The sequence below is a fragment of the Callithrix jacchus genome, chromosome 5, assembly GCF_049354715.1.
Source record: "Callithrix jacchus isolate 240 chromosome 5, calJac240_pri, whole genome shotgun sequence".
Lineage (NCBI taxonomy): Eukaryota > Metazoa > Chordata > Mammalia > Primates > Cebidae > Callithrix > Callithrix jacchus.
In genome coordinates this window covers 62,947,574-62,974,831 of record NC_133506.1, presented here as the reverse complement: position 1 = coordinate 62,974,831, position 27,258 = coordinate 62,947,574, and the positions used below count along the sequence as shown (strand labels likewise).

General features: G+C 42.0%; 1 protein-coding gene and 1 pseudogene across 39 annotated transcripts in view; one reads left to right on the top strand and one right to left on the bottom strand.

The window, feature by feature from the left end:
• The window catches only part of SPECC1 (sperm antigen with calponin homology and coiled-coil domains 1), a 498,473-nt gene that overhangs the window by 177,315 nt on the left and 293,900 nt on the right, over window positions 1-27,258 (bottom strand). For 30 of the 39 annotated variants that reach the window (XR_013535346.1, XR_013535347.1, XR_013535355.1 and 27 more), the window contains 2 exons: window positions 24,638-24,711; window positions 24,073-24,278 (listed from right to left, as the gene is read on the bottom strand). Coding sequence is in view for 26 of the 39 variants with exons in the window: in XM_078372281.1 (XP_078228407.1) it covers window positions 24,073-24,278; window positions 24,638-24,711 (280 nt within the window). In the remaining 13 variants the exon portion in view is untranslated. Of the gene's footprint in view, window positions 1-17,390; window positions 19,903-24,063; window positions 24,279-24,637; window positions 24,712-27,258 lie in introns of those variants that run through there. The other 9 variants (XM_078372296.1, XM_078372294.1, XM_078372295.1 and 6 more) reach the window with 3 other exon arrangements.
• Window positions 379-4,373, top strand: LOC103793012 (nocturnin pseudogene; annotated as a pseudogene).

The following is a 27,258-nucleotide window of genomic DNA, read 5'->3' as shown; positions in this document are numbered from 1 at the left end:
TTTTAGAAGAGCTGTTTTCTTGGGAAATGGTCAGAAATAATATTTTTATATGCAGAGTGACTTATGGCTACTCTGCAAATTGTGCATTTTTTTTGTGAAAAAAAAATGCAAATGTTATTGATCATATTTATTTCGCTTACTGTCAATGGTGAATGCAGTGGATTGGCTTGCTGACATGTGCTCCAAACTCCATGCAGCACAGAGTTTGGAAAGATGAAATCTCACAGCTCTCCTGAAGCTGGGATTTTGGGTGTGATTCAAGTTCCACCAATCAGAAGGACTTAGGCAAGACCTGGAGTGGGATCTGAGTTAGATGAGCAGGACAGAGGGTGTTCACTATGTGGACAGATACTGTAGCAGAGACAAGATGCTCTGGTGATGGCAACTGTGGTGGTAGCTTTCCAACTGAGCAGGCAGCTTTCTGAAGTTAAGGCTCCTGTTCTAGTGGAGGGAGCAGGTTCCCTGGTGATCCAGTTCTGTGTACAGACTTTGGGAACTGCTCCTGGAAGCTCAGCCTTCCCAACAATTCTGCAAGCCATTTAACACCTTTCTGCCTAAGCCAAAGAGAGTGTGATCCATTATACACGACAGAATCCTGACTCAGACACTCTGCCTTCTAAGCCTAAGAATGGTAACAATACTCTGGACTTCTGCCAAGATGGCTGAATAGGAACAGCTCCAGTCTGCAGCTCCCAGTAAGAATGATCCAGAAGATGAGTGATCTCCACATTTCCAACTGAGGTACCAGGTTCATCTCATTGGGAATGGTTAGACAGTGGGAGGAGCCCAAGGAGGGCAAACTGAAGCAGGGTGTTGCATTGCCTCACCTGGGAAGCACAAGGGGTCGGAGAACTCCCTCTCCTAGCCAAGGGAAGCCATTAGGGACTTTTCCAGGCACTCTGGTTCAGAAACTGCGCTTTTCCCATGGTATCCACAACCTGCAGACCAGGAGATTCCTTCTGGTGCCTACAACACCAGTGCCCCAGTGTCCAGCACAAAACTGGGGGGCTGAACCACTCATTCCCCTGAAACAGAGGGGGCTGAGGCCAGGGAACCAAGTGATCTAGCTCAGTAGGTCCCACCCCCACAAAACCCAGCAAGCCAAGATCCACTGGCTTGAAATTCTCAAGGCAGCACAGCAGTCTGAGCTCAACCTGGGACGTTTGAGTTTGGTGTTGGGAGGGGCATCCACCACTACTGAGGCTCGGGTAGGTAGTTCTAAACTCGCCCGTGTAAATAGAGTTGCTGGGAAGTCCACACAGCAACTGGGTGGAGCCCACAGCAGCCCAGCAAGGCCTCTGCAGGCAAACTGTGACTAGACTTACTTCTTGCTGAGTAGTGCATCTCTGAAAAAAGGCAGCAGCCTGTCAGGGACATATAAATAAAGCCCCACCTTCCTGGGACAGAGCACCTGGGAAAGGGGCAGTGTGGGTCCCGCTTCAGCAGACCTAAACATCCCTGCCCAGCAGCTCTGGAGGAACCAATGGAGCTCCCCTCACATCACTTGAGCTCTGATAAGAGACAGACTACCTGTTCAAGTGGCTCCCTGACCTCCGTTTATCCTGACTGGGAGTGACTCATACAGGAGAGCTCTGGCTGACATCTGGCAGGTACCCTTCTGGGACAAAGCTACCAGAGGAAGGAACAGCAAGCGATCTTTGCCATTCTGCAGCCCCTGTGGGTGATTCCCAGGCAAGCAGGGTCTGGAGTGGACCTCTAGCAGACCTGCAGCAGAGGGGCCTGTTAGAAGGAAAACTAAAAAACAGAAAGGGTAGCTTCAACATCAACAGAAAGGAAGTCCACTCAGAGACTGCATCCAAATGTCACCAACTTCAAAGACCAAAGGTAGATAAATCCACGAAAATGGGAAGAAACCAGAACAAAAAGGCTGAAATTACCAAAAACCAGAATGTCTCTCCTCCTCCAAGGGATCACAACTCCTCACCAGCAAGGGAACAAAACTAGATAGAGACTGAATTTGACAAATTGACAGAAGTAGGCTTCAGAAGGTGGGTAATAACAAAATCCTCCGAGCTAAAGGAGCATGTTCTAACCCAATGCAAGGAAACTAAGAACATTGAAAAAAGGTTAGATAAAATGGTAACTAGAATAGCCAGCATAGAGAAGAACACAAATGACTTTATGGAGCTGAAAAACACAGCAAGAGAACTTCGTGAAGCATACACAAGTTTCAATAGCTGAATCAATCAAGCAGAAGAAAGGATATTAGAGATTGAAGATCAATTCAATGAAATAAAGTAAGAAGACAAAATTAGAGAAAAAACAGTGAAAAGAAATAAACAAAGCCTGCAAGAATATGGGATTATGTGAAAAGACCAAATCTACGTTTTACTGGTGTACCCGAATGTGATGGGCAGAATGAAACCAAGTTGGAAAACACTTTTCAGGATATTATCCAGGAGAACTTCCCCAACCCAGCAAGGCAGGCCAACATTCAAATTCAGGAAATACAGAGAACACTGCATAGATATTCCTCAAGAAGCGTAACCCCAAGACACATAATCATCAGATTCACCAGGGTTGAAACGAAGAAAAAAATGCTAAGGGCAGCCAGAAAGAAAGGTGGGGTTACCCACAAAGGGAAGCCCATCAGACTCACAGCAGATCTCTTGGCAGAAACCCTACAAGCCAGAAGAGAGTGGGGCCAATATTCAACATTCTTAAACAAAAGAATTTTCCCAAAGCAGAATTTCATATTCAGCCAAACTAAGCTTCATAAGTGAAGGAGAAATAAAATTCCTTACAGACAAGCAACTGCTGAGAGATTTCCTCACCACCAGGCCTGCCTTACAAGAGCTCCTGAAGGAAGCACTAAACATGGAAAGGAAAAACGAGTACCAGCCACTGCAAAAGCATTCCAAACTGTAAAGACCATCGACAACATGAAGAAACTGCTTCAACTAATGGGCAGAACAACCAGATAACATCAAAATGGCAGGATAATTCACACATATTAACCTTAAATGTAAATGGCTAAATGTCCCAATTTAAAGTCACAGACTGGCAAATTGGACAAAGAGTCAATATCTATTGGTGTGCTGTATTTAGGAGACCCATCTCATACACAAAGACACACAGAGGCTCAAAGTAAAGGGATGGAGGAAGATGTACCAAGCAAATGGAGAGCAAAAAAAAAAAAGCAGGGGTGCAATTCTAGCCTCTGATGAAACAGACTTTAAACCAACAAAGATAAAAAGAGTCAAAGAAGGGCATTACATAATGGTAAAAGGCGCCATGAGGTCTGCTTGTACCGGTTCCACGGTACAAGCAGACTCTATAGTGCGCTCGCCAAGACACTGAACAGCAGCGCTGCCTGCCAGCACTCAGAGTATTTGGTGTCACCTGACCCAGAACATCTGGAGCCCAGTGATCCTAAAGAGCTACTTGAAGAATGCAGGGCTGTCCTGCACACCCGACCTCCCTGGTACCAGAGAGATTTTGTGGATCTGAGGACAGATTGCTCCAGTACCCACCCACCTTTCAGGGTCAAGCAGTGGAACATCCTCGCCCAAGCTCTTGGAGAAGGCAAAGACAACTTTGTACAATGCCCTGTTGAAGCACTCAAGTGGGAAGAAAGGAAATGTCTCATCCTGGAAGAAATCCTGGCCTACCAGCCTGATATATTGTGCCTCCAAGAGGTGGACCACTACTATTTTGACAGCTTCCAACCACTCCTCAGTAGAATAGGCTACCAAGGCATGTTCTTCCCCAAACCCTGGTCACCTTGTCTAGATGTGGAACATATTCATGGATCAGATGGCTGTGCCTTATTTTTTCTCCAAAACCAATTCAAACTAATCAACAGTGCCAATATGAGGCTGACAGCCATGACATTGAAAACCAACCAGGTGGCCATTGTGCAGACCCTGAAGTGCAAAGAGTCAGGCTGACACTTCTGTATTGCCGTCACCCATCTAGAAGAACGCACTGGCTGGGAGTGGTTTCGATCAGCTCAAGGCTGTGACCTCCTTCAGAACCTGCAATACATCACCCAAGGAGCCAAGATTCCCCTTATTGTGTGTGGAGACTTCAATGCAGAGCCAACAGAAGAGGTCTACAAAAACTTTGTTTCCTCCAGCCTCAACCTGAACAGCACCTACAAGCTGCTGAGTGCTGACGGGCAGTCAGAACCCCCATATACTACCCGGAAGATCCGGACCTCAGGGGAGTGCAGGCACACCCTGGATTACATCTGGTATTCTAAACACACTCTCAATGTAAGGTCAGCTCTCGATCTGCTCACTGAAGAACAGATCGGACCCAACCGGCTACCTTCCTTCAATTATCCTTCAGACCACCTGTGTCTAATGTGTGACTTCAGCTTTACTGAGGAACCTGATGGACTTTTATAAATACTTATTAATAACAAGAGTCTTGTGATTAATAGGAGCAGTTTTTCTAAATAGCATTTTAAGTTATTTGTGGGTTTTTAAAATGTCAACAAAATATGCATGATGATATTTATTTTTATATCTTCATATAAAATTAAGTAAATAAATTATAACATTATCAACATTTTAGAATCATGCAAGAGAAGTTATGGAAGAAGTAATTTATGGTAATTTTCATAAAGCTTTAAACTATTTTCATTTGGGCTGTAACAAAATTAGTACAAAGGAACTATTTAGCCTGGAAGGGCTTTTGTTATTTAAGTGTCAGATTTCTTTGATGTATTCTTCATAAATAATCCTTGTCCTGCCTCTATGTTCCTCCTTAGTGTGTTTCTTGAAGAGATTCCAATTGGTTTTCAATTATTTAATCAACTAGTGTTCATTATTGAATTGCTGTTATATATTTAAACTTTGCCATTGGAATATTGGTATATATTTCATATTGGTCACTTGATGCCATTATTTATATTGGAATGAATGTGCTGTTCACAATAGGTTATTTAGAAGCTGTATGTGGCAGTGGCCAAAAGAGTCAGTAGGACCACTGGGCACTTTGGCTCACGCCTGTAATCCCAGCATTTTGGGAGGCCAAGGTGGGTGGATCACAGGTCAACAAAGAGATTGAGAGTCAGTAGGACCTTCTTTTCAGAGATAAGGAACTTTCTAGAAAGCCTGTTAATGGGCTGTCATTGAAATTTCCTAAGATAGCCAGATACCGTGATTCAAAATATATAGAACAAAGAATGTAAAAAGTTACAACCTGGGCCAGGTGCAGGGGCTCACACCTGTAATTCCAGCACTTTGGGAGACCAACGCAGCAGATCACCTGTGGTCAGGAATTCGAAACCAGCCTGGCCAAGATAGTGAAACCCCATCTCTACTAAAAATGCAAAAATTAGCTGGGCAAGGTGGCAGATGCCTATAATCCCAGCTACTCAGGAGGCTGAGGCAGGAGAATCACTTGAACCTGGGAGATGGAGGTTGCAGTGAGCTGAGACGGCACCATTGCACTCCAGCCTGGGCAACAAGAGTGAAACTCTGTCTCAAAAAAAAAAAAAAAAGAAAAAAAGAAAAAAAAACCCTGCAAACAAAATAACTTATTGGTAATAGATATTTTACTCCATGAGTTGTAAATACATAAGATTAATAAATGGTCTTTTCAAGCTAAAAAAAAAAAAAAGCAGTGTCTAGAGGGAAATTTATAGCACTGAATGCCCACATGAGAAGCAAGGAAAGATCTAAAATCAACATCCTAACATCATTATTAAAATAACTAGAGGAGCAAGATCAAACAAACTCAAAAGCTAGCAGAAGACAAGAAATAACTAAGATTAGAGCAGACCTGAAGATAGAGACACAAAAAAACCTTTCAAAAAAATCAATAAATCCAGGAGCTGGTTTTTTGAAAAGATCAACAAAATAGACCTCTAGCCAGATTAATAAAAAAGAAGAGAGAGAAGAATCAAATAGATGCAATACAAAATGATAAAGGGGATATCACTACCGATTCCACAGAAATACAAACTACCATCAGAGATTGTTATAAACACCTCTATGCACATAAACGAGTAAATCTAGAAGAAATGGAAAAATTCCTGGACACTTACACCCAAGACTAAACCAGGAAGAAGTTGAATCCCTGAATAGACCTATAGCAAGGTCTGAAGTTGAGGCAGCAAGTAATAGCCTACCAACCAAAAAAAGTCCAGGGCCAGATGGGTTCACAGCCAAATTCTACCAGCGATACAAAGAGGAGCTGGTACCATTCCTTCTGAAACTATTCCAAACAATACAAAAAGAGGGAATCCTCTCTAACTCATTTTATGAGACCAACATCATCCTGATACCAAACCCTGGCAGAGACACAACTAAAAAAGAAAATTTCAGGTCAGTATTCATGATGAACATTGATGCAAAAATCTTCAATAAAATACAGGCAAACCAAATCCCACAGCACATCCAAAGCTTATCCATCATGATCAAGTAGGCTTCATCCCTGGGATGCAAAGCTGGTTCAGCATATGCAAATCTATAAACATAATCCATCACATAAACAGAGCCAAAGACAAAAACCACATGATCATCTCAACAGATGCAGAGAAGGCCTTCGACAAAACTCAACAACCCTTTATGATAAAAACTCTCAATAAACTAAGTATTGATAGAACATATCTCAAAATAATAAAAGCTATTTATGACAAACCCACAGCCAATATCATACTGAATGGGCAAAACTGGAAGCATTCCCTTTGAAAACTGGCACATGACAAGGATGCCCTCTCTCACCACTCCTATTCAACATAGTACTGGAAGCTCTGGCCAGAACAATCAGGCAAGAGAAAGAAATAAAGTGTATTCAATTAGGAAAAGGGGAAGTCAAATTGTCTCTATCTGCAGATGACAGGATTGTATATTTAGAACACTCCATCATCTCAACCCAAAATCTCCTTAAGCTGGTTTAAAACAGTTAAACCACACTGCCTTACACTCTTCACTACATAGTCCCTTTTTATAAAGAAAAAGAACACATCAGAAAACTGAAAATTTCATTGGAAGAAACTATCAGGCACTTCAGAAATTGTAGGAGGCTGGGTTTTTAAACGTTTATTAACAAGTACACGTTTTCATATTTTCCCATAGAATAAAATCAGGTGGTGACAATGCAGAGTGAATGAAAGGTTAGGTTTGAACAGGAAATTATTTCCTTTGTCTGTGCTAGCCATTCTCACCAAGGTCATCAACAAACAAAATGGGCCACCTTCTTTTTCTTTTCCTGAGACAGAGTCTCACTGTGTTGCCCAGGCTGCAGTGCGGTGGTGCAATCTCAGCTCACTGCAACCTCCGCCTCCCAGGTTGAAGCGATTCTCATACCTCAGCCTCCTGAGTAGTTGAGACTACAGATAAGCACCACCACAACCAGCTAATCTTTCATATTTGTTTTTTAGTAGAGATGGGGTTTCACCATGTTGCCCAGGCTGGTCTCAACCTCCTGAACTCAGACAATCTGCCTGCCTTGGCCTCCCAAAGTGCTAGAATTATAGACATGAGCCACTGTGCCTGGCCACCTTCCTTTTTATTTTTTTGAGATGGAGTTTTGCTCTTGTTACCCAGGCTGGAGTGCAGTGGCACGATCTTGGCTCACTGCAACCTCTGCCTCCTGGGTTCAAGCAATTCGCCTGCCTCAGCCTCCCGAGTAGTTGGGACTACAGGCATGTGCCACCATGCCCAACTAATTTTTCTATTTTTAGTAGAGACAGGTTTTCACCATATTGACCAGGATGGTCTCGATCTCTTGACCTCGTGATCCACCTGCCTCGGCCTCCCAAAGTGCTGGGATTATAGGCGTGAGCCACCGTGCCCGGCTCTGGCCACCTTCTTACCAGTCCATTTAAATGACTTGGTACCCGACGCCTCCAAGGACAATCATTTTAAATAATTCATTTTACATTTCATTCTTTGATAATTTAATAAGAACAAAATGGAGAAGCCTACATTCTGCTGAGTTATTCCTTTCAGTTATCTGAATTTCTGTGCAACTGAAAATATCAAATGACAAATTTAAAAAGCAAGCCCACAAGAATCAATCACCCCTGCCTTCAGGTATCCAAAGACAATATTCCAAACACCCAGTCTACTTGGCTGGAACAGTAAGAGTCAGTATGAGAAAATCCTGTATTATTTGAGTAGATTAGGGAAATAGCTACTGTGTTATATAACAGCAGTGTGTGTGTGTGTCTGTGTGTATGAGGAATTCGCAAACAAAGCCTGAATTGAATAACCAAAGAAAATGGTTATTAAGAATGCTATTGGTCTATTAGAATATACTTTAATCATGGGGTTGAAAATCCTTATACTAGCCTATTGGTGGGATCAATTAGTAACAGCCTCATCAATAAATGAAGTATGACATTTCCTCTGTTCCAAAGAAGCATAAAAACTCTGTATTCCATAAAGAATATTAAGAAATGTTTAACTATACAGCCAGGTATGTCTTAGAAATAAACGAAAAACTGCAAGGCACCACTACTGGAGAAACACTTGCTCAAGGCTTGCTACTGCAGGCTGATGGTGTTAGGTTCTAACATCAATCTGTAAAATAACAATCACATGTGTCATCACATAAGCCATGAAAATCACTAGAGGCACTCAAAAGTACACGCTTTTGTACACACTACTGTTTATAAACACACCATCTCTGCAGAAGTCTCACATACTCACTTTCTCTCCAGCATTTCATGGTTGGCTCTTTCTTTTTTTTTTTTCTTTTTGAGACGGAGTTTCACTCGTTACCCAGGCTGGAGTGCAATGGTGCAATCTAGGCTCACGGCAACCTCCGCCTCCTGGGTTCAGGCAATTCTCCTGCCTCAGCCTCCTGAATAGCTGGGATCATAGGCACGCACCACCATGCCCAACTAATTTTTTGTATTTTTAGTAGAGACGGGGTTTCACCATGTTGACCAGGATGGTCTAGATCTCTCGACCTCGTGATCCACCCACCTTGGCCTCCCAGTGTTGGGATTACAGGCGTGAGCCACCACGCCTGGCCGGTTGGCTTTCTTTAGTTACATCACAGATTAAAGAGCTGCTTTGTGTTTAGAGGCCACGCTTAAAACAACAAAAATAAAGCATGTGTTCTACCTGCTCCCAGCATATAAAACTATAATAATAATTGATAATTTCAGCAAAACAATATATCTGTATGACATAACTCCACTGTATATGCCAGGTACAATACCATGTGTCTTAAAAACATTATCTAATTTAATTTTCAACAAAACTACATATTATTATCCCTTGTTTTAGAGGAAAATTTGACAATGGACACATAGTTCATGAATGGTAAATCTGGGATGCTAATCCCGCTCTGACCATGCCTTTCTCAAATTTTCCAGAATCTATGAATGTTCTGTGAGAGGTATACAAGGTTCTAAAAATAATACTGATGGTATTTCTTCTTAAAATTTAAGTATATTTTAAAAATACTACCAATATTTATTTCAGTGTTCCTATCTTCATACAATAATCTGTTCTTACAAGGTGGCCACCCATACCTGAGAATGATAGTTGCAAGTCAGACTGCTCAATGCCGTCAAACACAGCAGGTTGACACACATTCCATAAGCAGGCAGTGTCTCCATGGAGCACAGCAAGGCGCATGGCCCTCCTCACTGAATGTCAGTCTGCCTGCTATGCCTTACCTTGTCATTTAAGCACATACACATTTATGTCTGTAATTATTTCCCTTTAAAACTTTTATTTAACCTTTCTAATTTGCTGCCTTCCTTGTTACATTAGAGAACAGTCTTCAAATGTCAGTGATGGTCTACAGTGTTTACTTCCTCAAAACATCACTTTGTGTCATTGTTTATTCTGATCCATGAACAGAGAAGATTAGATTACAGGTGAGCTCCTGTACATGATGATTTTTAAAGTATTCACAGGTTAACTCCATTTGAGTAGTGTTGCATAGTACCACTGCTACCTTCACAATCAGCATATTAATATTTGTGAAGAAGGCAGCTGTGTCAACCACATGCACACTCCGGTCCGGTTCTTTCTTGAACATCTGAATGAAGCTCAATCCCAGGCCTTTTGGTTGATCTCCCATGACTCCCCTATACCCATCTAGTTTTGGACTATTCACCCAGCCACCTGAAGTTGTTTACTTTTATGTCCTGTCTCTGTGCCTTTACTCATTCTATGCCCTTGCCTGGAATGTAATTTTCTCTAAATACTTATTTTGTACAAAACAAATGTAACAAATTTTTCACTCTATTTGGAGACAGAAATTATAAAGTGCTTTGTCTCTCAGGTGTCAAACAATATCTTCTAAATTTCACTTTCAAATTTCACTATAAGCACATATGACAATAAAAACAAACAGGATAAGAAGGTAATTTGAACACCAGCATCTTAATCTACAAATTCCAACAATAAAATCAGGACTATATGAATAAGGATGGCTGCTATAGCACTGCTCATAAAGAAAAAAATTATAACCTTGTTGTGCATTAGCAAGACAGTATTTTAATATTCCAGGACATGTCCCTCCTGTGGAAGGTCATGAAGCTCTTAAAATAAGCTAAATTTGTAGGTATGGACCTGGAAGGATACCTAAAATATGTAAAATGAAAAGTAGGGGGAGATCCAAGGTGGCCAAATAGGAACAGCTCTGGAGTGCAGTTCCCAGTGAGAAGAACACAGAGGGTGAGTGATCGCCATATTTCCAAACGAGTTTTTACTGCCCACAGATCAGGAGATTCCCGGGCTGAAAAGTGCCACGAGTTTCCACCACTGCTGTTTCAGCCAGCGCTGCAGGTCTCTGCTCAAAAACTCATACAAATCCAGGGGGCCATATCAACTGGCACCTGGGACACCTGGGATACAGTGCTGCCCATTCAACTGAAAAAAAAGGGGGCTGAAACAGAGAGCCAGGTGATCTGGCTCAGTGCGTCCCACCACCAGTGAAGACCAGCAATCAGAAATGCTCTGGGTTGAGGTTCTCAGCAAGCCTAGCTGGACCCAGGATATTCCAGCTTGGTGGGGGAAAGGCGTCAGCCACTACCAAGGCAGACCACGATTACCGAGGCAGTTCAAACTGTGCCTCTGTAAACAAAACCACAAGGAAGTTAACACAGCAGCTGGGCAGAGGCCATGGCAGCTCAGCAACACCTCTGCTGGCAGACCATGAATAGACTACATCCTTGCTGGGCAGGGCATCTCTGAAAAAAGGCAGCAGCATGTCAGGGACTTATAAAGCTCCCTCTTCCCAGGACAGAGCACCTGGGGGAAAAGGTGATTATGAGTTCCACTGCAGCAGACGTAAACGTCCCTGCCCAGCAGCTCTGAATGGAACAATGGAGCTCCCAACTCAGCACTTGAGCTCCTATAAGGGACAGACTGTCTCCTTAAGCAGCTCCCTGACCCCTGTATATCTAAAGAGGCACCTCAAAAGGGAGAGTTCAGGCTGACATCTGGCGGGTATCCTTTGGGGATGAAGATAACAGAAGAAGAAACCAACAGCATCCCTTACTGTTCTGCAGCTGCTGCAGGTGATCCCCAGGCAAGCAGGGTCTGGAGTGAACTTCCAGTAGTCCTAAAGCAGAGGGACCTCGCTGTTAAAAGGAAAGCTAAAAAACAGAAAGAAATAACTTCAACATCAACAAAAAAGATGTCCACTCAGAGACCCCATCTGAAAGTCACCAACTACAAAGACCACAGGTAGATAAATCCACAAAGATGGGAAAAAACCATCACAACATGGATGAAAACACCCAAAACCAGAATGCCTCTCCTCCTCTAAGGGATCACAACTCCCCACCAGCAAGGGAACAAAGCTGGATGGAGAATGAGTCTGATGAATTGACAGAAACAGGCTTCAGAAGGTGGGTAATGACAAACTTCTCTGAGCTAAAAGAACATGTCCTAACACAATGCAAAGAAACTAAGCACCTTGAAAAAAGGTTAGACAAAATGCAAACAAGAATAAACAGCTTAGAGAAGAATATAAATGACTTGATGGAGCTGAAAAACACAACACGAGAACACGAAGCATACACAAGTTTCAATAGCCGAACTGACCAAGCAGAAGAAAGGATATCAGAGATTGAAGACCAATTCAATGAAATAAAATGAGAAGGCAAGATTAGAGAAAAAGGAGTGAAAAGAAATAAACAAAGCCTCCAAGAAATATGAAATTATGTCAAAAGACCTAATCTATGTTTGATAGGTGTACCTGAATGTGACGAACAGAGTAAATCCAAGCTGGAAAACACTCTTCAGGATATTATCCAGGAGAACTTCCTCAACCTAGCAAGGCAGGCCAACATTCAAGTCCAGGAAATACAGAGAACACCACAAAGATATTCCTCAAGAAGAGCAACCCCAGGGCACATAATCGTCAGATTCACCAGGGTTGAAATGAAGGAGAAAATGCTAAGGACAGCCAAAGAGAAAGATTGGGTTACCCACAAAGGGAAGCCCATCAGACTCACAGTGGATCTCTAGGCAGAAACCCTACAAGCCAGGAGAGGGTGGGGGCCAATACTCAACATCCTTAAAGAAAATAACTTTCAACCTAGAATTTTTTTTAAAGCCAATTGGAAGACAGTGTTTATTACTCAAATCAGCCTCCCTGAGAACTCAGAGGCTAGTATTTCTATAGATAAGTTGGCAGGCAGGGGGCTAGGGAATGGGTGATGCTGACTGGGGATGAAACTACAGGGGTGTCGAAAATGGTCCTCATGTGCTAAGTCAACCTCTGGGTGGGGGCCACAGGATGTGTTGAGTCATGAATCACAGTCCAGGTGGAGTCAGGTGGTCACCAGAATGCAGAAGTCTATCCTTATGGCTCTGCATATCTCACTGGGGCTAGAATTTCATATCCAGCCAAACTAAGCTTCATAAGCAAAGGAAAAATAAAATCCTTTACAAACAAGCAATTGCTGAGAGATTTTGTCACTACCAGGCCTGCCTTACAAGAGCTCCTGAAATAAGCACTAAACATAGAAAGGAACAACCAGTACCAGCCACTCCAAAAACATATCAAATGGTAAAGACCATCAACACAATGAAGAAACTGCGTCAACTAACGGTCAAAACAACCAGCTAGCATCAAAATGGTAGAATCAAATTCACACATAACAATATTAACCTTAAATGTAAAATGGGCTAAACGCCCCAATCAAAAGACAGGGACTGGCAAATTGGATAAAAAGTCAAAACCCATCAGTGTGTTGTATTCAGGAAACCCATCTTATGTGCAAGGACACGCATAGGCTCAAAATAAAGGGATGCAGGAAGATTTACCAAGCAATGGCGAGCAAAAAAAGAGGAGTTGCGATCCTAGTCTCTTAAAAAAAAAATCGGCTTTAAACCAACAAAGATCAAGAGACAAAGAAGGGCATTGCATAATGGTAAAAGGATCAATGTAACAAGAAGAGCTAACTATCCTATTATATACACACCCAATTCAGGAGCACCCAGATACATAAAGCAAGTTCTTAATGACCTACAAAAAGACTTACACTCCCACACAATAATACTGGGATACTTTTAACGCTCCACTGTCAATATTAGAGAGATCAATGAGACAGAAAATTAACAAGGATATCTAGGACTTGAACTCAGATCTACACCAAGCAAACCTAATAGACATCTATAGAACTCTCCACCCCAAATTCACACAATATACATTCTTCTCAGCACCATATCACACCTACTCTAAAACTGACCACATAATTGGAAGTAAATCACTCCTCAGCAAATGCACAAGAACAGAAATCATAACAAACAGTCTCTCAGACCATAGTGCAATTAAATTAGAACTCAGGCTTAAGAAACTAATTCAGAACCACACAACTTCATGGAAATTGAAAAACTGGCTCTTGAATGTTGACTGGATAAACAATGAAATGAAGACAGAAATAAAGATGTTCTTCAAAACCAATGAGAACAAATACACAACACACCAGAATCTCTGGGACACATTTAAAGCAGTGTATAGAGGGAAATTTATAGCACTAAATGCCCACATGAGAAGTTAGGAAAGATGTAAAATCGACACCCTATCATCAAAATTAAAAGAACTAAAGGAGCAAGATCAAAACAACTCGAAAGGTAGCAGAAGACAAGAAATAGTAACTAAGATCAGGGCAGAACTGAAGGAGACAGACACACAAAAAAACCCTTAAAAAATAATCAATAAATCCAGGAGCTGATTTTTTGGAAAGATGAATACAATAGACCGCTAGCCAGATTAAAGAGAAAAGAGAGAAGAATCGAATAGATGCAACAAAAAACAATAAAAAGGATTATTACCACCGATTCCACAGAAATACAAACTACCATCACAGATTACTATAAACAACTCTATACACATAAACCAGTAAACCTGGAAGAAATGGATAAATTCCTGGACAGTTGCACCCTCCCAAGCCTAAACGAGGAAAAGTTGAAACCTTGAATAGACCAATAACAAGGGCTGAAGTTGAGGCAGCAATTAAGAGCCTACCCACCAAAAAAAAGCCCGGGTCCAGATGGGTTTACAGCCGAATTCTACCAGACATACAAAGAGGAGCTGGTACCGCTCCTTCTGAAACTATTCCAAACAATCCAAAAAGAGGGAATCCTTCCCAAATCATTTTATGAGACCAACATCATCCTGATACCAAAACCCAGCAGAGACTCAACGAGAAAAGAAAACTTCAGGCCAATATCCATGATGAACATAGACACAAAAATCTTCTATAAAATACTGGCAAACCGATTGCAACAGCACATCAAAAAGCTTATCCACCATCATCAAGTAGAATTCATCCCGGGGATGCAAGGCTGGTTCAATGGATGCAAGTCCATAAACGTAATTCACCACATAAACAGAACCAAAGACAAAAACCACTACGATTATCTCAATAGATGCAGAGAAGGCCTTTAACAAAATTCAACAGCCCTTTATGCTAAAAACTCTGAATAAACTAGGTATTGACGGAACATATCTCAAAATAATAAAAGCTATTTACAACAAACCCATAGCCAGTATCATACTGAATGGGCAAAAACTGAAAGCATTCCCTTTGAAATCTGGCACTAGACAAGGATGCCTTCTCTCACCACTCCTATCCAATACAGTATTGGAAGTTCTAGCCAGAGCAATCAGGCAACAAAAAGAAATAAAGGGTATTCAATTAGGAAAGGAGGAAGTCAAATTGTCTCTATTTGCAGACGACATGATTGTATATTTAAAAGACCCCATCTTCTCCGCCCAAAATCTCCTGAAACTGATAAGCAAGTTCAGCAAAGTCTCAGGATAAAAAAATCAATGTGCAGAAATCACAGGCATTCCTATACACCAATAACAGACTTAGAGAGAGCCAAATCAAGAACGAACTCCCATTCACAACTGCTACAAAAGAGAATAAAATACCCAGGAATACAACTAACAAAGGATGTAAAGGACCTCCTCAAGGAGAACTACAAACCACTGCTCAAGGAAATAAGAGAAGATACAAACAGATGGAAAAATATTTCATGCTCATGGTTAGGAAGAATAAATATTTTGAAAATGTCCATACTGCCCAAAGTAATTTACAGATTCAGTGCTATCCCCATCAAGCTACTTATGACCCTCTTCACAGAACTGGAAAAAAACACCTTAAACTTCATATGGAACCAAAAGAGAGCCCGCACAGCCAAGACAATCCTAAGCAAAAAGAACAAAGCTGGAGGCATCATGCTACCTGACTTCGAATTATACTACAAGGCTACAGTAATGAAAACAGCATGGTACTGGTACCAAATGGAACAGAACAGGGGCCTCGGAAGTAACGCCATACATCTATGACCATCTGATCTTTGACAAACCTGATGAAAATAAGCAATGCGGAAAGGATTCCCTGTTTAATTAATGATGTTGGGATAAGTGGCTAGCCATGTGCAGAGAACAGAAACTGGACCCCTTCCTGACACCTTACACTAAAATTAACTCCAGATGTTTTAAAAAATTAAATGTAAGACCTAACACCATAAAAACCCTAGAATAAAATCTAAGCAAAGCCATTCAGGACATAGGCACAGGCAAGGACTTAATGACTAATACACCAAAAGCAAACGCAACAAAAGCCAAAACAGACAAGTGGGATCTAATTAAACTTAAGAGCTTCTGTACAGCAAAAGAAACAATCATTAGAGTGAACCGGCAACCAATAGAATGGGAAAAAATTTTTGCAATCTACCCATCTGACGAAGGGCTAATATCCAGAATCTACAAAGAACTAAAACAGATTTATAAGAAAAAAAACAAACAAACCCATTCAAATGTGGGTGAACAACATGAACAGATGCTTTTCAAAGAAGACATTTATGAGGCCAACAAACATATGAAAAAATGCTCATCATCACTGGTCATTAAAGAAATGCAAATCAAAACCACATTGAGATACCATCTCATGCCAGTTAGAATGGCGATCATTAAAAAATCTGGAGACAACAGATGCTGGAGAGGATGTGGAGAAATAGGAACACTTTTACACTGCTGGTGGGAGTGTAAATTAGTTCAACCATTGTGGAAGACAGTGTGGCGATTCCTCAAGGACCTAGAAATAGAAATTCCATTTGACCCAGCAATCCCATTACTGGGTATATATCCAAAGGATTATAAATCATTCTATTATAAAGACACATGCACATGTATGTTCACTGTGGCACTATTTACAATAGCAAAGACCTGGATCCAACCCAAATGCCCCCATCGATGATAGACTAGACAAGGAAAATGTGACACCTATCCACTATGAATACTATGCAGCCAAAAAAAAAACGATGAGTTCTGTAATCCCAGCACTTTGGGAGGCCGAGGCAGGCAGAACACGAGGTAAAGAGATCGAGACCATCCTGGCCAACATGGTGAAATCCCAGCTCTACTCAAAAAGATACAAAAATTAGCCAGGTGCGGTGGCACGTGCCTGTGGTCCCAGCTACTTGGGAAGCCGAGGCAGAAGAAATGCTTGAACCCAGGAGGCGGAGGTTGCAGTGAGCCGAGATTGTGCCACTGTACTCCAGCCTGGAAACACAGCAAGACTCTGTCTCAGGGAAAAAAAAAAAAAAAAGATGAGTTCGTGTCCTTGGCAGGGAAATGGATAAATCTAGGGACATGGATGAATCTGGAATCTGGAAGCAAACTGACACAAGAATAGAAAAACAAACACTGCACGTATTCACTAATAGGCGGGTGTTCAATGAGAAAACATGGACACAGGGAGGGGAGCATCACACACTGGGGTCTGTTGGGGGGGAGTAGGGGAGGGGCAGTGGTGGGTAGGGAGGTTGGGGAGGGATAACATGGGGAGAAATGCCAGACATAGGTGACAGGGGGATGGAGGCAGCAAACCACATTGCCATGTATGTACCTATGCAATAATCCTGCATCATCTGCACATGTACCCCAGAACCTAAAGTACAATAAAAAATAAAGGTGCAGAGTACTGAAGAGAATATAATCCAAATTTATTAAAAATATAAAAATGAACCCTATACATATTTATGAGTAAAGAAAAATGTACACACTGTTAACACTGATTTCCTCACAGGTGGTAATGAGGGAAAAGATTAATATTTTTCTTCACGCATCTCCAGTTTGTTATTAGTATACCTAAATATTACTTCATAATTAAAAAATCCAATACATTAAGTCACCAATCTATTCATATTTAAATGTCAACAAAACACATCTAGACTTTAAGTCCAGACTATATTTTCTGAGACCCTAAAGTTTGAAAAATTATGCAAAATTAGCATTTTTACTCCATGCCCTTTTGTTCTAATAATGAAATTGTTCATATTCCATGTCAACTTCCTGTTTACGACTTACAGTCCAGCTTTTTTCTACCTCAAATTCTAGTTACTTGATGTGGCTCTGAAGTTCTGAAATTGTATTCAGAAAAAAATGTAGAATAAAATGACATAAAGGCCCTGCAGAAACGTAGCTGGCAGATTAAAACTAAGCAGCAGACGCTTCTCTATGATAATGTTTATTCTGCACTTCATAAATGCTCACAGATAAAAATATTCAACAGTACCTAATGACAGGTCAAAATGTGGGGTACAAATACAGCAGTGCCTTTTAAGTTGAGGTTGCAGTTTTCTTGTTTATATTTGAAAACATCCAGCAACTGAATTTTAAATAATTCTAAGAATTCTGAATCTGAGGTAAAGAGCTCCCGAAATATAAATTTTGGTCCTATTCACAAGTATCTAAGTTATTTTTACAGAGACCTCAATGTCTCTTCTTTCTGATGCCAAGCTAATTTTTCCAGTGATTCTACGCTGTCCAGTTTGACACCCCAAAATATATTCCTGAGTTTAAAGAGCATTCCTATTCCTAATTTTCCTTTTATTAGACAGTAACTCTTGTCTTGTCTCATTCTTTGGATAACGTAGCTAAGAGCTCCATGCTTTGTACACTGTAAACCAGTTCCTCACATGAGAATTGCAGATTTCTGCCTGATGGAGGTTGCTGAATTGGACTTGGATCTTCACAAACACATGCATTTCCAGCAGTTTAAAATCGTATTTTGAATTGTGGATCACTCTGAGTTGAACACTAAGTTTCCAGGGCGAGTTTCATCCATGAAGCTTTTGGTATAGTTGTCATTCAATTGTTTTCCATTAGATTTCTATTGCCGTTGTCACCATCCTTACCTATCTGGCTTAACAACATCCTTTATGATCAATCAAACATCTACTTATGTTTAGCCCAGCAAGATTTTGGAAATCAACCCAACGCTTGGAGGCACCTTGTTTCAAATGAGGTAATGAAGTCAGACTCTGAGTGATGAGGCTCAATCAAGACACCACAGATGGGGCTGGGCACAGGGGCTCATGCCTGTAATCCCAGCACTTTGGGAGGCCGAGGTGGTTGGATCACTTGAGAACAGGAGTTCAAGACCAGCCTTACCAATATGGTGAAATCGTATCTCTACTAAAAATACAAAATTAGCCAGGTACGGTGGCAGGTGCCTGTAATCCCAATTACTTGGGAGGCCGAGGCATGAAAATTACTTGAATCCAGGAGAGGAGAGTTGCAGTGAGCTGAGATCGCACCAGTGCACTCCAGCCTTGGGCAACAAGAGCAAAACTCTGTCTTGTCGAACTTTTTGACTTCTTTGGAATACAGCATCACACAGATGGCTTCCTATTTTGCCGTGAGCTATGTGAATTCCAAGATCATCAGATACCACAGTCAAAAGGAAGCAGAGAAATGAATGCCAAAAAGCAGAACTCGGGCCTTAGGGGCTGGGCGTGGTGGCTCAAGTCTGTAATCCCAGCACTTTGGGAGGCTGAAAGATCACCTGAGGTCAGGAGTTTGAGACCAGCCTGACCAACATGGTGAAACTCCGTCTCTACTAACAATACAAAAATTAGCTGGGCATGGGGGCAGACGCCTGTAATTTTAGCTACTTAGGGGTCTGAGGCAAGAGAATCACTTGAACCCAGGAGGCAGAGGCTGCAGTAAGCCGAGATCATGCCATTGCACTTCAGCCTGGGCAACAAGAGTATAACTCCATGTCAAAACAACAGCAACAATAACAAAAGAACTTGAGCCTGCGCTGCGCCCAGCTCTGCCACTGAGCCCTCTCAGCGCTCCAGCTGCAAATCACTTTTTCATGAGACTTCTACGTTTTTCAATACAACTTCATTTTATTCTCCAAATAAAAGACAGCTGAATCTTCTGAGAAAAAGTAAAAAGAGGGAAACATTATCTTTGATCATACAATGAGCTGATCCCAAAATGTGGACAAAAAGCAGAGACTTGACGGCAATGACTGAGAAACAGTGAATGTCACAAGGAGACAATTGGGCTCTTTATAAAGAGGCAATTTCTCCTCTACACATTCCCCCTTTCATCTAGAGATGGCTGTGGCTCCCAATCATGGCAAGAGCTGGGCTGTCTTTCTTCCACCAAATGCTCTGCTAGCTGACAGAACCCAGGGAGCTGTGAAAATAGAAACGGGAGGGAGAGGCGGTAAAGGAGTTACCTAAGGCAACACAGTCTTAGTTTACAAATGCAAGAATTTCCAGCTTATGCTGTCCCACAGGGAAAAGCTAATGTGCAGGATAGGCCAACGGGTTTTAATTCCTACTGTTCCAATTTTTTGGAAGCCAAAAATTTTCAGAGATTAAAAAAAAAAAAAGGACTGCAAACGCCTGTACTAGGCTCCTTCTGCCAAAACTTCTCCAACAAAAGAACTATGTGGTGAAGAAAGAGATGTCCACAATGAACACCACCGGCACCTCCCGAATTTACAGAGAGGCTCATGCTTCTCTCTATTGTCAAGGCCAAAAAACCTTCCTGCTTTTATAATTGCAACCTAAAAATCCTAAAGGCCTAAAGAAAGTTTATGTCCACACAGTTGAAATCGATTAAAACTGGGAGATAGACACATCTCTTTAGAATTATAGACTGTGTATCTAACATCATAAATGTACTTTTAAACTATGAAAAAAAGTACTATGTGAGTGAACAGATAATGCTGGCTGGAGTAAGAGCATATGAGAGGACCAGGTTCTGCATCAAGGGCCAAATTAAGTGCTGAAGACCCTTGTGCATCATGGGTCATGGGTTGCTAAGGTGAGGTTTGTTCAGAAACTGCTTAATCCTCAGGAGAGGTCGGGCATTGTGGCTTATGCCTGTAATCCCAGCACTTTGGGAGGCTGCGGCGGATGGATCACCTGAGGTCAGAAGTTTGAGACCAGCCTGGCCAACATGGTAAAACCCTGTCTCTACTAAAAATATAAAAATTCCCTGGGCAGGGTGGCAGGCACCTGCAATCCCAGCTACTCTCAGGGCTGAGGCAGGAGAATCACTTGAACCCAGGAGGCAGAGATTGCAGTGAGCCGAGATCACCGCCACTGCACTCCAGCCTGGACAACAAGAGTAAAATTCTGTCTGGAAAAAAAAAATAGTCCCAGGAGAATGGCCTCCTCCACCTGGGAAACAGGCTTGGTATCAGAGCAGCTGTGGCTGAAAAAGGGACCTTAAAGAATCTATACCTCCAACTTCCACCCTTCCCCTTTTCATGGTAGCTGGAGAACACATGCTGAGCAGCTATGACCCATATCAGAGCAACACAGAGGGCGGCACAGGCACACACAGTGATGCTCAGGCTGACACAGATGTGCACACACGGAGTTAACCAATTCCAGCGGAGTCTGCAGTGCTGTGCTGCCACGCTGCTCACCTCCAAGAGGCAACAATGCAAGAACTGGTGGTGCAGGCAAAACACGTTTGAATCACAGACATTCTGTTCAGAAACCAATAGCATTAATTAGGCAGAGATGTTAAGTGTGTTGAACGATCGCTTTTAAAGATGTTTTCCATGGATGTTTATTGGTGTTATATGATAAACTCAGTAAGAATTAGCTAAGTCACCCTAAAAAGTAATGGCATTTGCTGTTTCAGAACAAGAGAAACAAATGCCACAAACACAGAGGTCTTTCCCTGCTGCTGCTTGAGAAGCCTGTGCCATGCGCAGTTCACGAACAGTGTCTTTCATTAAGAAAGCTTCTATGTGGCCCAGCGTATCATTACATTGAGCTGCCTGTGTTTTTTCCTGATTTTGCCAGGCCCCAGGATTCAACTTTTCAGGAAAAAGATCTGATGTGTTCATTTCAATGACAGTTTTCATTTCAAAGCCTTTTTCTTAACTGAAGAATTTTCAAAACTGGGAGGAGCCACAGCTGAAAATGTTATTATCTTTTCATCTGTTAATTTATATGTATCCAGTGAAACACATCACTTTTAGGTTCCTAAAAACACAATGGCTTGTTCACATTTCTGGAAGAGAAAGATCAGGTCCACAAGCCACAACTAAGATATGGAAATACCACTGTGTTAAAGAGATTCAAAGTACTGCCCCAGAACAATGCTAAGGCTGGCACTTTCTCATTCTCCTACCAGGGAAAGGTCAGCTAACCAGCCAGTCCAGAGAACAGCAGAGCTTAAAGGGATCTCAAAAACAACCCATTCTTCCCACCTCTTTTAACAGAGGCAGGAGGCAAGGCTGAGAATGAGATATTTCTGCAAACATGAGGCTGGGAATGAGATATTGCTGCTTGACTGCAAAGATGAGACTACTGCCTTCCTTCCCCACGTACCTTAACATCAGTTATTCTGACTCTGAAATAAAAATATCTGTGAAAGTGTAACAGGACTGAAGATCATGGATGAGTTAGATGATATCCCACTGTTTAGTTACGGAGTTCCAGCAATGAATGCTGACTTGCACTTCTGCCTGGGCGCTTCATCTCCTGCTTATCAGCCTGGCTGCAACCAACCCCATTGAGTGCCCATGAACACAAGCAGAACTTAAGAACCGGGTAATCCCATGTCGGGATCCAGGTGTTTTTTTGGGTGACCTTACCTTCTCTCAGTTGACCTTGAGGACCTCACCAGAGAACGCTCTGTAAGTTCTTTGGCTGTGGCTGAACCAAGAATAACTTTTGAGTTCTCATTAGATGACTATCAAAGTCAAATTGAGTTTCAATCAAGAACTCATTCAGCCAAGATGGAAACACTAGGTGGCTTCTGGAGCTTTGAGGATGTGAGTTGGTTTCAAGTCTTGCTCATTGGGTAGGTGCTGGAAGTGGCTGAACCAACAGCGACTAACTGCCAACCCTTTAGAGGGGGCAGCTTGCCAGAAAAGTACAAAATCAGACAAGAAATCATCAGCATTTGTCTGACATCCTGCCAAATGTGTTGACAGGCAGAAACGTTCTGATGCCTAATTTCAGTACCATGAAGTGTTCTCATTGGTGTCCATTCTAAAATTTTGAAATGTCTTTTGATAAGGGATTAAATTGTTGGATTGGAAGGTAGGTTTGCAGATCACTGGAAAAATCAAAAAAGAAACATTCTGTGTGTGTGTGTGTGTGTTTTTTAAAGTGATGTTAAGGTTGAAGATGCAGGGTGCAGCACAGGGAGTCCTAAACTGCCAAGACACATGCAGAGATTTCCTAGAATATCAGGGTTCATGATGCATGGTCTTGCCTGTGTCTCAGAATATATGTAAGAAACACGGCATCTCATACAAGAACCCATTCAGGGCCACCACAGAACCTCAGGATCTGTCTTTTACCATTTATCATTAAAATAATGTCCGTGTGAAGCAACACAAGTTCGGACTCGGATTTTCTTCCAATGACAGACAATAGGGAAGCAAGACAGAGGCAAACAAACAAAAGCAGACACTGAGGCCACCCAGAATGGCCTTACTACTGCTTCAGGAGCGAACACTGCAAAATCTAGTTTTCCTATTTAGGAGGCTGAGGCAGAAGAATCTCCTGAGCTCAGTATTTCAAGTCCAGCTTGGGCAATATAGTGAGACCCTATCTCTAAAAATAAGTAACTAAATAAAATAACGATCTTGAGTCTGATTTTCCATGAGTGAATTACTTGGAGCAGAATTGACAGGAGAATCACAACTGAATTCTGAAAAATTTCCTCTTTCCAATGTCATGAAATTCATAACAGAACATCAGATCAAAAGGCTCAGGAGCTATCTACTGATCTTTGAAACATGTAAAAATTAGGGCCAACTGATGACCATTCAAAACCCAGGAAATCTGATCTAAAAAGACTATGTTCGATATTTGAGAGACACCTGAAAATTCAAAATCATTTCCTAATATCCAAGAATCTCAAGTTAAGGACATTGATTCCTGATTGGGTAAATATAATATCATATTAAAGCATAAAATACTATTTATAAATGAATGATTCCAGCTTCTCCCACTGCATGGGAGTGACCTGTGCAAGGTAGTAGATTCATATTTATTAGTGTGTACTCCCCTACATTAATAAATACTAAGATTCAAGGGGCACCCTAGACAGGACTTCTATTCTTTAAGCCTAACAGGATACTTGGCTAGAACTTGCCCTTCATATGTAAGTGAGGAGCTTAGCAGCCCTTTAAGCTGGAACATGGCAGGGACTGGGTACTGGACAGAATGTTCCCAGTGGTGCGGTGGTGGTAGTAATGCAGGGTGATCTCAGAAAGGAAACAGCAGAGCCTGGCACAGACATGAAGAGTCCCATCCTCACCAGGGAGCCCCACACATAGATTAAGTGAGAAGCAAGCACAGCCCGGGTGCCCACCAGACTCACGGAGGGGCGGCTCTGTTGGCGACGATCCTGCCATGGCCCTGCACATCCCCAAGCTCCTTCTGCAGTCGGGCGTTCTTCTCTTCCTCCTCCAGCAGTTTCCTCTTCACAGTGCGCAGCTCCTGCTGGGCCTCACACTTGATGTCATTGGCCACCACCACCGCGGTCTGCAGATCTGCCTGGAATCGCCTCCATTCCTCGGTCTCCTCCTGAAAATGCCAGAGCCCACCCCTGTGTCAGATGTCTGCCAGGGCTGGTGCCTGGGCAGCGACCCCAGAGTCCCCATGTTAGTCACCAAGAAAGAATGCCAGCAATGCTTGGTGAGGACCTGCTTCCACTGTGTCTCACTGCTAGGAAAAGGCACTGGTGGGAATTTTACCTTCAGGTTCTCCATCCTGACACCAAATGACTGCTTTGAATTTACTTCCTGCCAACAAGAATTTACAGTTCCAGGGCACACCATGCTGGGGAAATGTTCCAAGAGAAAGCAGTATAGAGAGAGTGACCCAGATCTCGGAGGGGGTAATTTATAGGAAGATGGTGGTGAAGGTTCCTGCCCACATCTCACCTTCATTTGTTTGGTCAAAGTCTTTAGCTGCCTCTCCAAGTCTGACTTCTGTTCCTCCAGCTTGATCACATTACCTAGAAATAAATAATTCAGACAGGGCTTGGAAAAACTGTGAGACTCTTAAGAGAAGATAAGCTAGGTAGCAAAAGGGCAGCTCCAGATGCTACAACAGGCATTCAAATCCATCTATTCTACTCTAAATGCAACTTTTAGCAATTTCAATTTACCCTGCAAACCAGGGAATGGACACGAGAGGTTCCTCTGAGATAGAGAACAGGATGCTCCGGAAAATATGTGGTGTGTATTCAAGTTAAAGTCTCAGCAGACAGAATGCACAATGAAATAGCAGCACTACAGGAAGAGGCCTCCATGGCCATGCATACTTGCACCCTGAGCCCAGCCTCCCTGGCACTCACACACAACCATCCTGAGTGTCCTTTTTTGCTGTAAGAGAGAGGCTTTCACATGACAGAGAATATGAATGTTTATTCCTCCTGTGATTTGTAAAACTTTTTTTTAAATTTAATTTTTTATTGCATTTTAGGTTTTAGGGTACATGTGCAGAACATGCGAGACAGTTGCATAGGTACACACATGGCAGTGTGTTTTGCTTCCTTTCTCCCCTTCACCCACATTTGGCATTTCTCCCCAGGCTATCCCTCGCCACCTCCCCCTCCCGCTGGCCCTCCCCTTTTCCCCCAATAGACTCCAGTGTTTAGTACTCCCCTCCGTGTCCATGTGTTCTCATTTTTCATCACCCGCCTATGAGTGAGAATATGCGGTGTTTCATTTTCTGTTCTTGTGGCAGTTTGCTGAGGATGATGTTCTCCAGATTCATCCATGTCCCTACAAACGACACAAACTCATCATTTCTGATGGCTGCATAATATTCCATAGTGTATATGTGCCACATTTTCCCAATCCAGTCTATCATCGATGGGCATTTGGGTTGATTCCAGGTCTTTGCTATTGTAAACAGTGCTGCAATGAACATTCGTGTGCATGTGTCCTTATAGTAGAACAATTTATAGTCCTTTGGATATATACCCAGTAATGGGATTGCTGGGTCAAATGGAATTACTATTTCTAAGGCCTTGAGGAATCGCCACACTGTCTTCCACAATGGTTGAACTAATTTACACTCCCACCAACAGTGTAAAAGTGTTCCTTTTTCCCCACATCCTCTCCAGCATCTGTTGTCTCCAGATTTTTTAATGATCGCCATTCTAACTGGCGTGAGATGGTATCTCAATGTGGTTTTGATTTGCATCTCTCTGATGACCTGTGATGATGAGCATTTTTTCATATGATTGTTGGCCTCATATATGTCTTCTTTCGTAAAGTGTCTGTTCATATCCTTTGCCCACTTTTGAATAGGCTTGTTTGTTTTTTTCCTGTAAATCTGTTTGAGTTCTTTGTAAATTCTGGATATCAGCCCTTTGTCAGATGGGTAAACTACAAAAATTTTTTCCCATTCTGTTGGGTGCCGATTCACTCTAGTGACTGTTTCTTTTGCCGTGCAGAAGCTGTGGAGTTTGATTAGGTCCCATTTGTCTATTTTGGCCTTTGTTGCCAATGCTTTTGGTGTTTTGTTCATGAAGTCCTTGCCTACTCCTATGTCTTGGATAGTTTTGCCTAGATTTTCCTCTAGGGTTTTTATGGTGCCAGGTCTTATGTTTAAGTCTTTAATCCATCTGGAGTTAATTTTGGTGTAAGGTGTCAGGAAGGGGTCCAGTTTCTGCTTTCTGCACATGGCTAGCCAGTTTTCCCAACACCATTTGTTGAACAGTGAATCCTTTCCCCATTGCTTGTTTTTGTCGGGTTTATCAAAGATTGTATGGTTGTAGATATGTTGTGTTGCCTCCAATGTCTGTGTTCTGTTCCATTGGTCTATATCTCTGTTTTGGTACCAGTACCATGCTGTTTTGATTACTGTAGCCTTGTAGTATACTTTGAAATCCGGTAGTGCTATGCCCCCCGCTGTGTTCTTTTTGCTTAGAATTGACTTGGCTATTGCGGGCTCTCTTTTGGTTCCATATGAAGTTCATGGTGGTGTTTTCCAGTTCTGTGAAGAAAGTCAGTGGTAGCTTGATGGGTATAGAATTAATTCTGTAAATTACTTCGGGCAGTATAGCCATTTTTACGATATTAATTCTTCCTAACCATGAACATGGAATGTTTCTCCATCTGTTTGTGTCCTCTCTGATTTCGATGAGCAGTGGTTTGTAGTTTTCCTTGAAGAGGTCCCTTACGTTCCTTGTGAGTTGTATTCCAAGGTATTTTATTCTTTTTGTAGCAATTGTGAATGGCAGTTCGTTCTTGATTTGGCTCTATTTAAGTCTGTTATTGGTGTAGACGAATGCTTGTGATTTTTGCACATTGATTTTATATCCTGAGACTTTGCTGAAGTTGCTTATCAGTTTCAGGAGTTTTTGGGCTGAGGCGATGGGGTCTTCTAGGTATACTATCATGTCGTCTGCAAATAGAGACAATTTGGCTTCCTCCTTTCCTATTTGAATACCCTTTATTTCTTTTTCTTGCCTGATTGCTCTGGCTAGAACTTCCAGTACTATATTGAATAGGAGTGGTGAAAGAGGGCTTCCTTGTCTAGTGCCGGATTT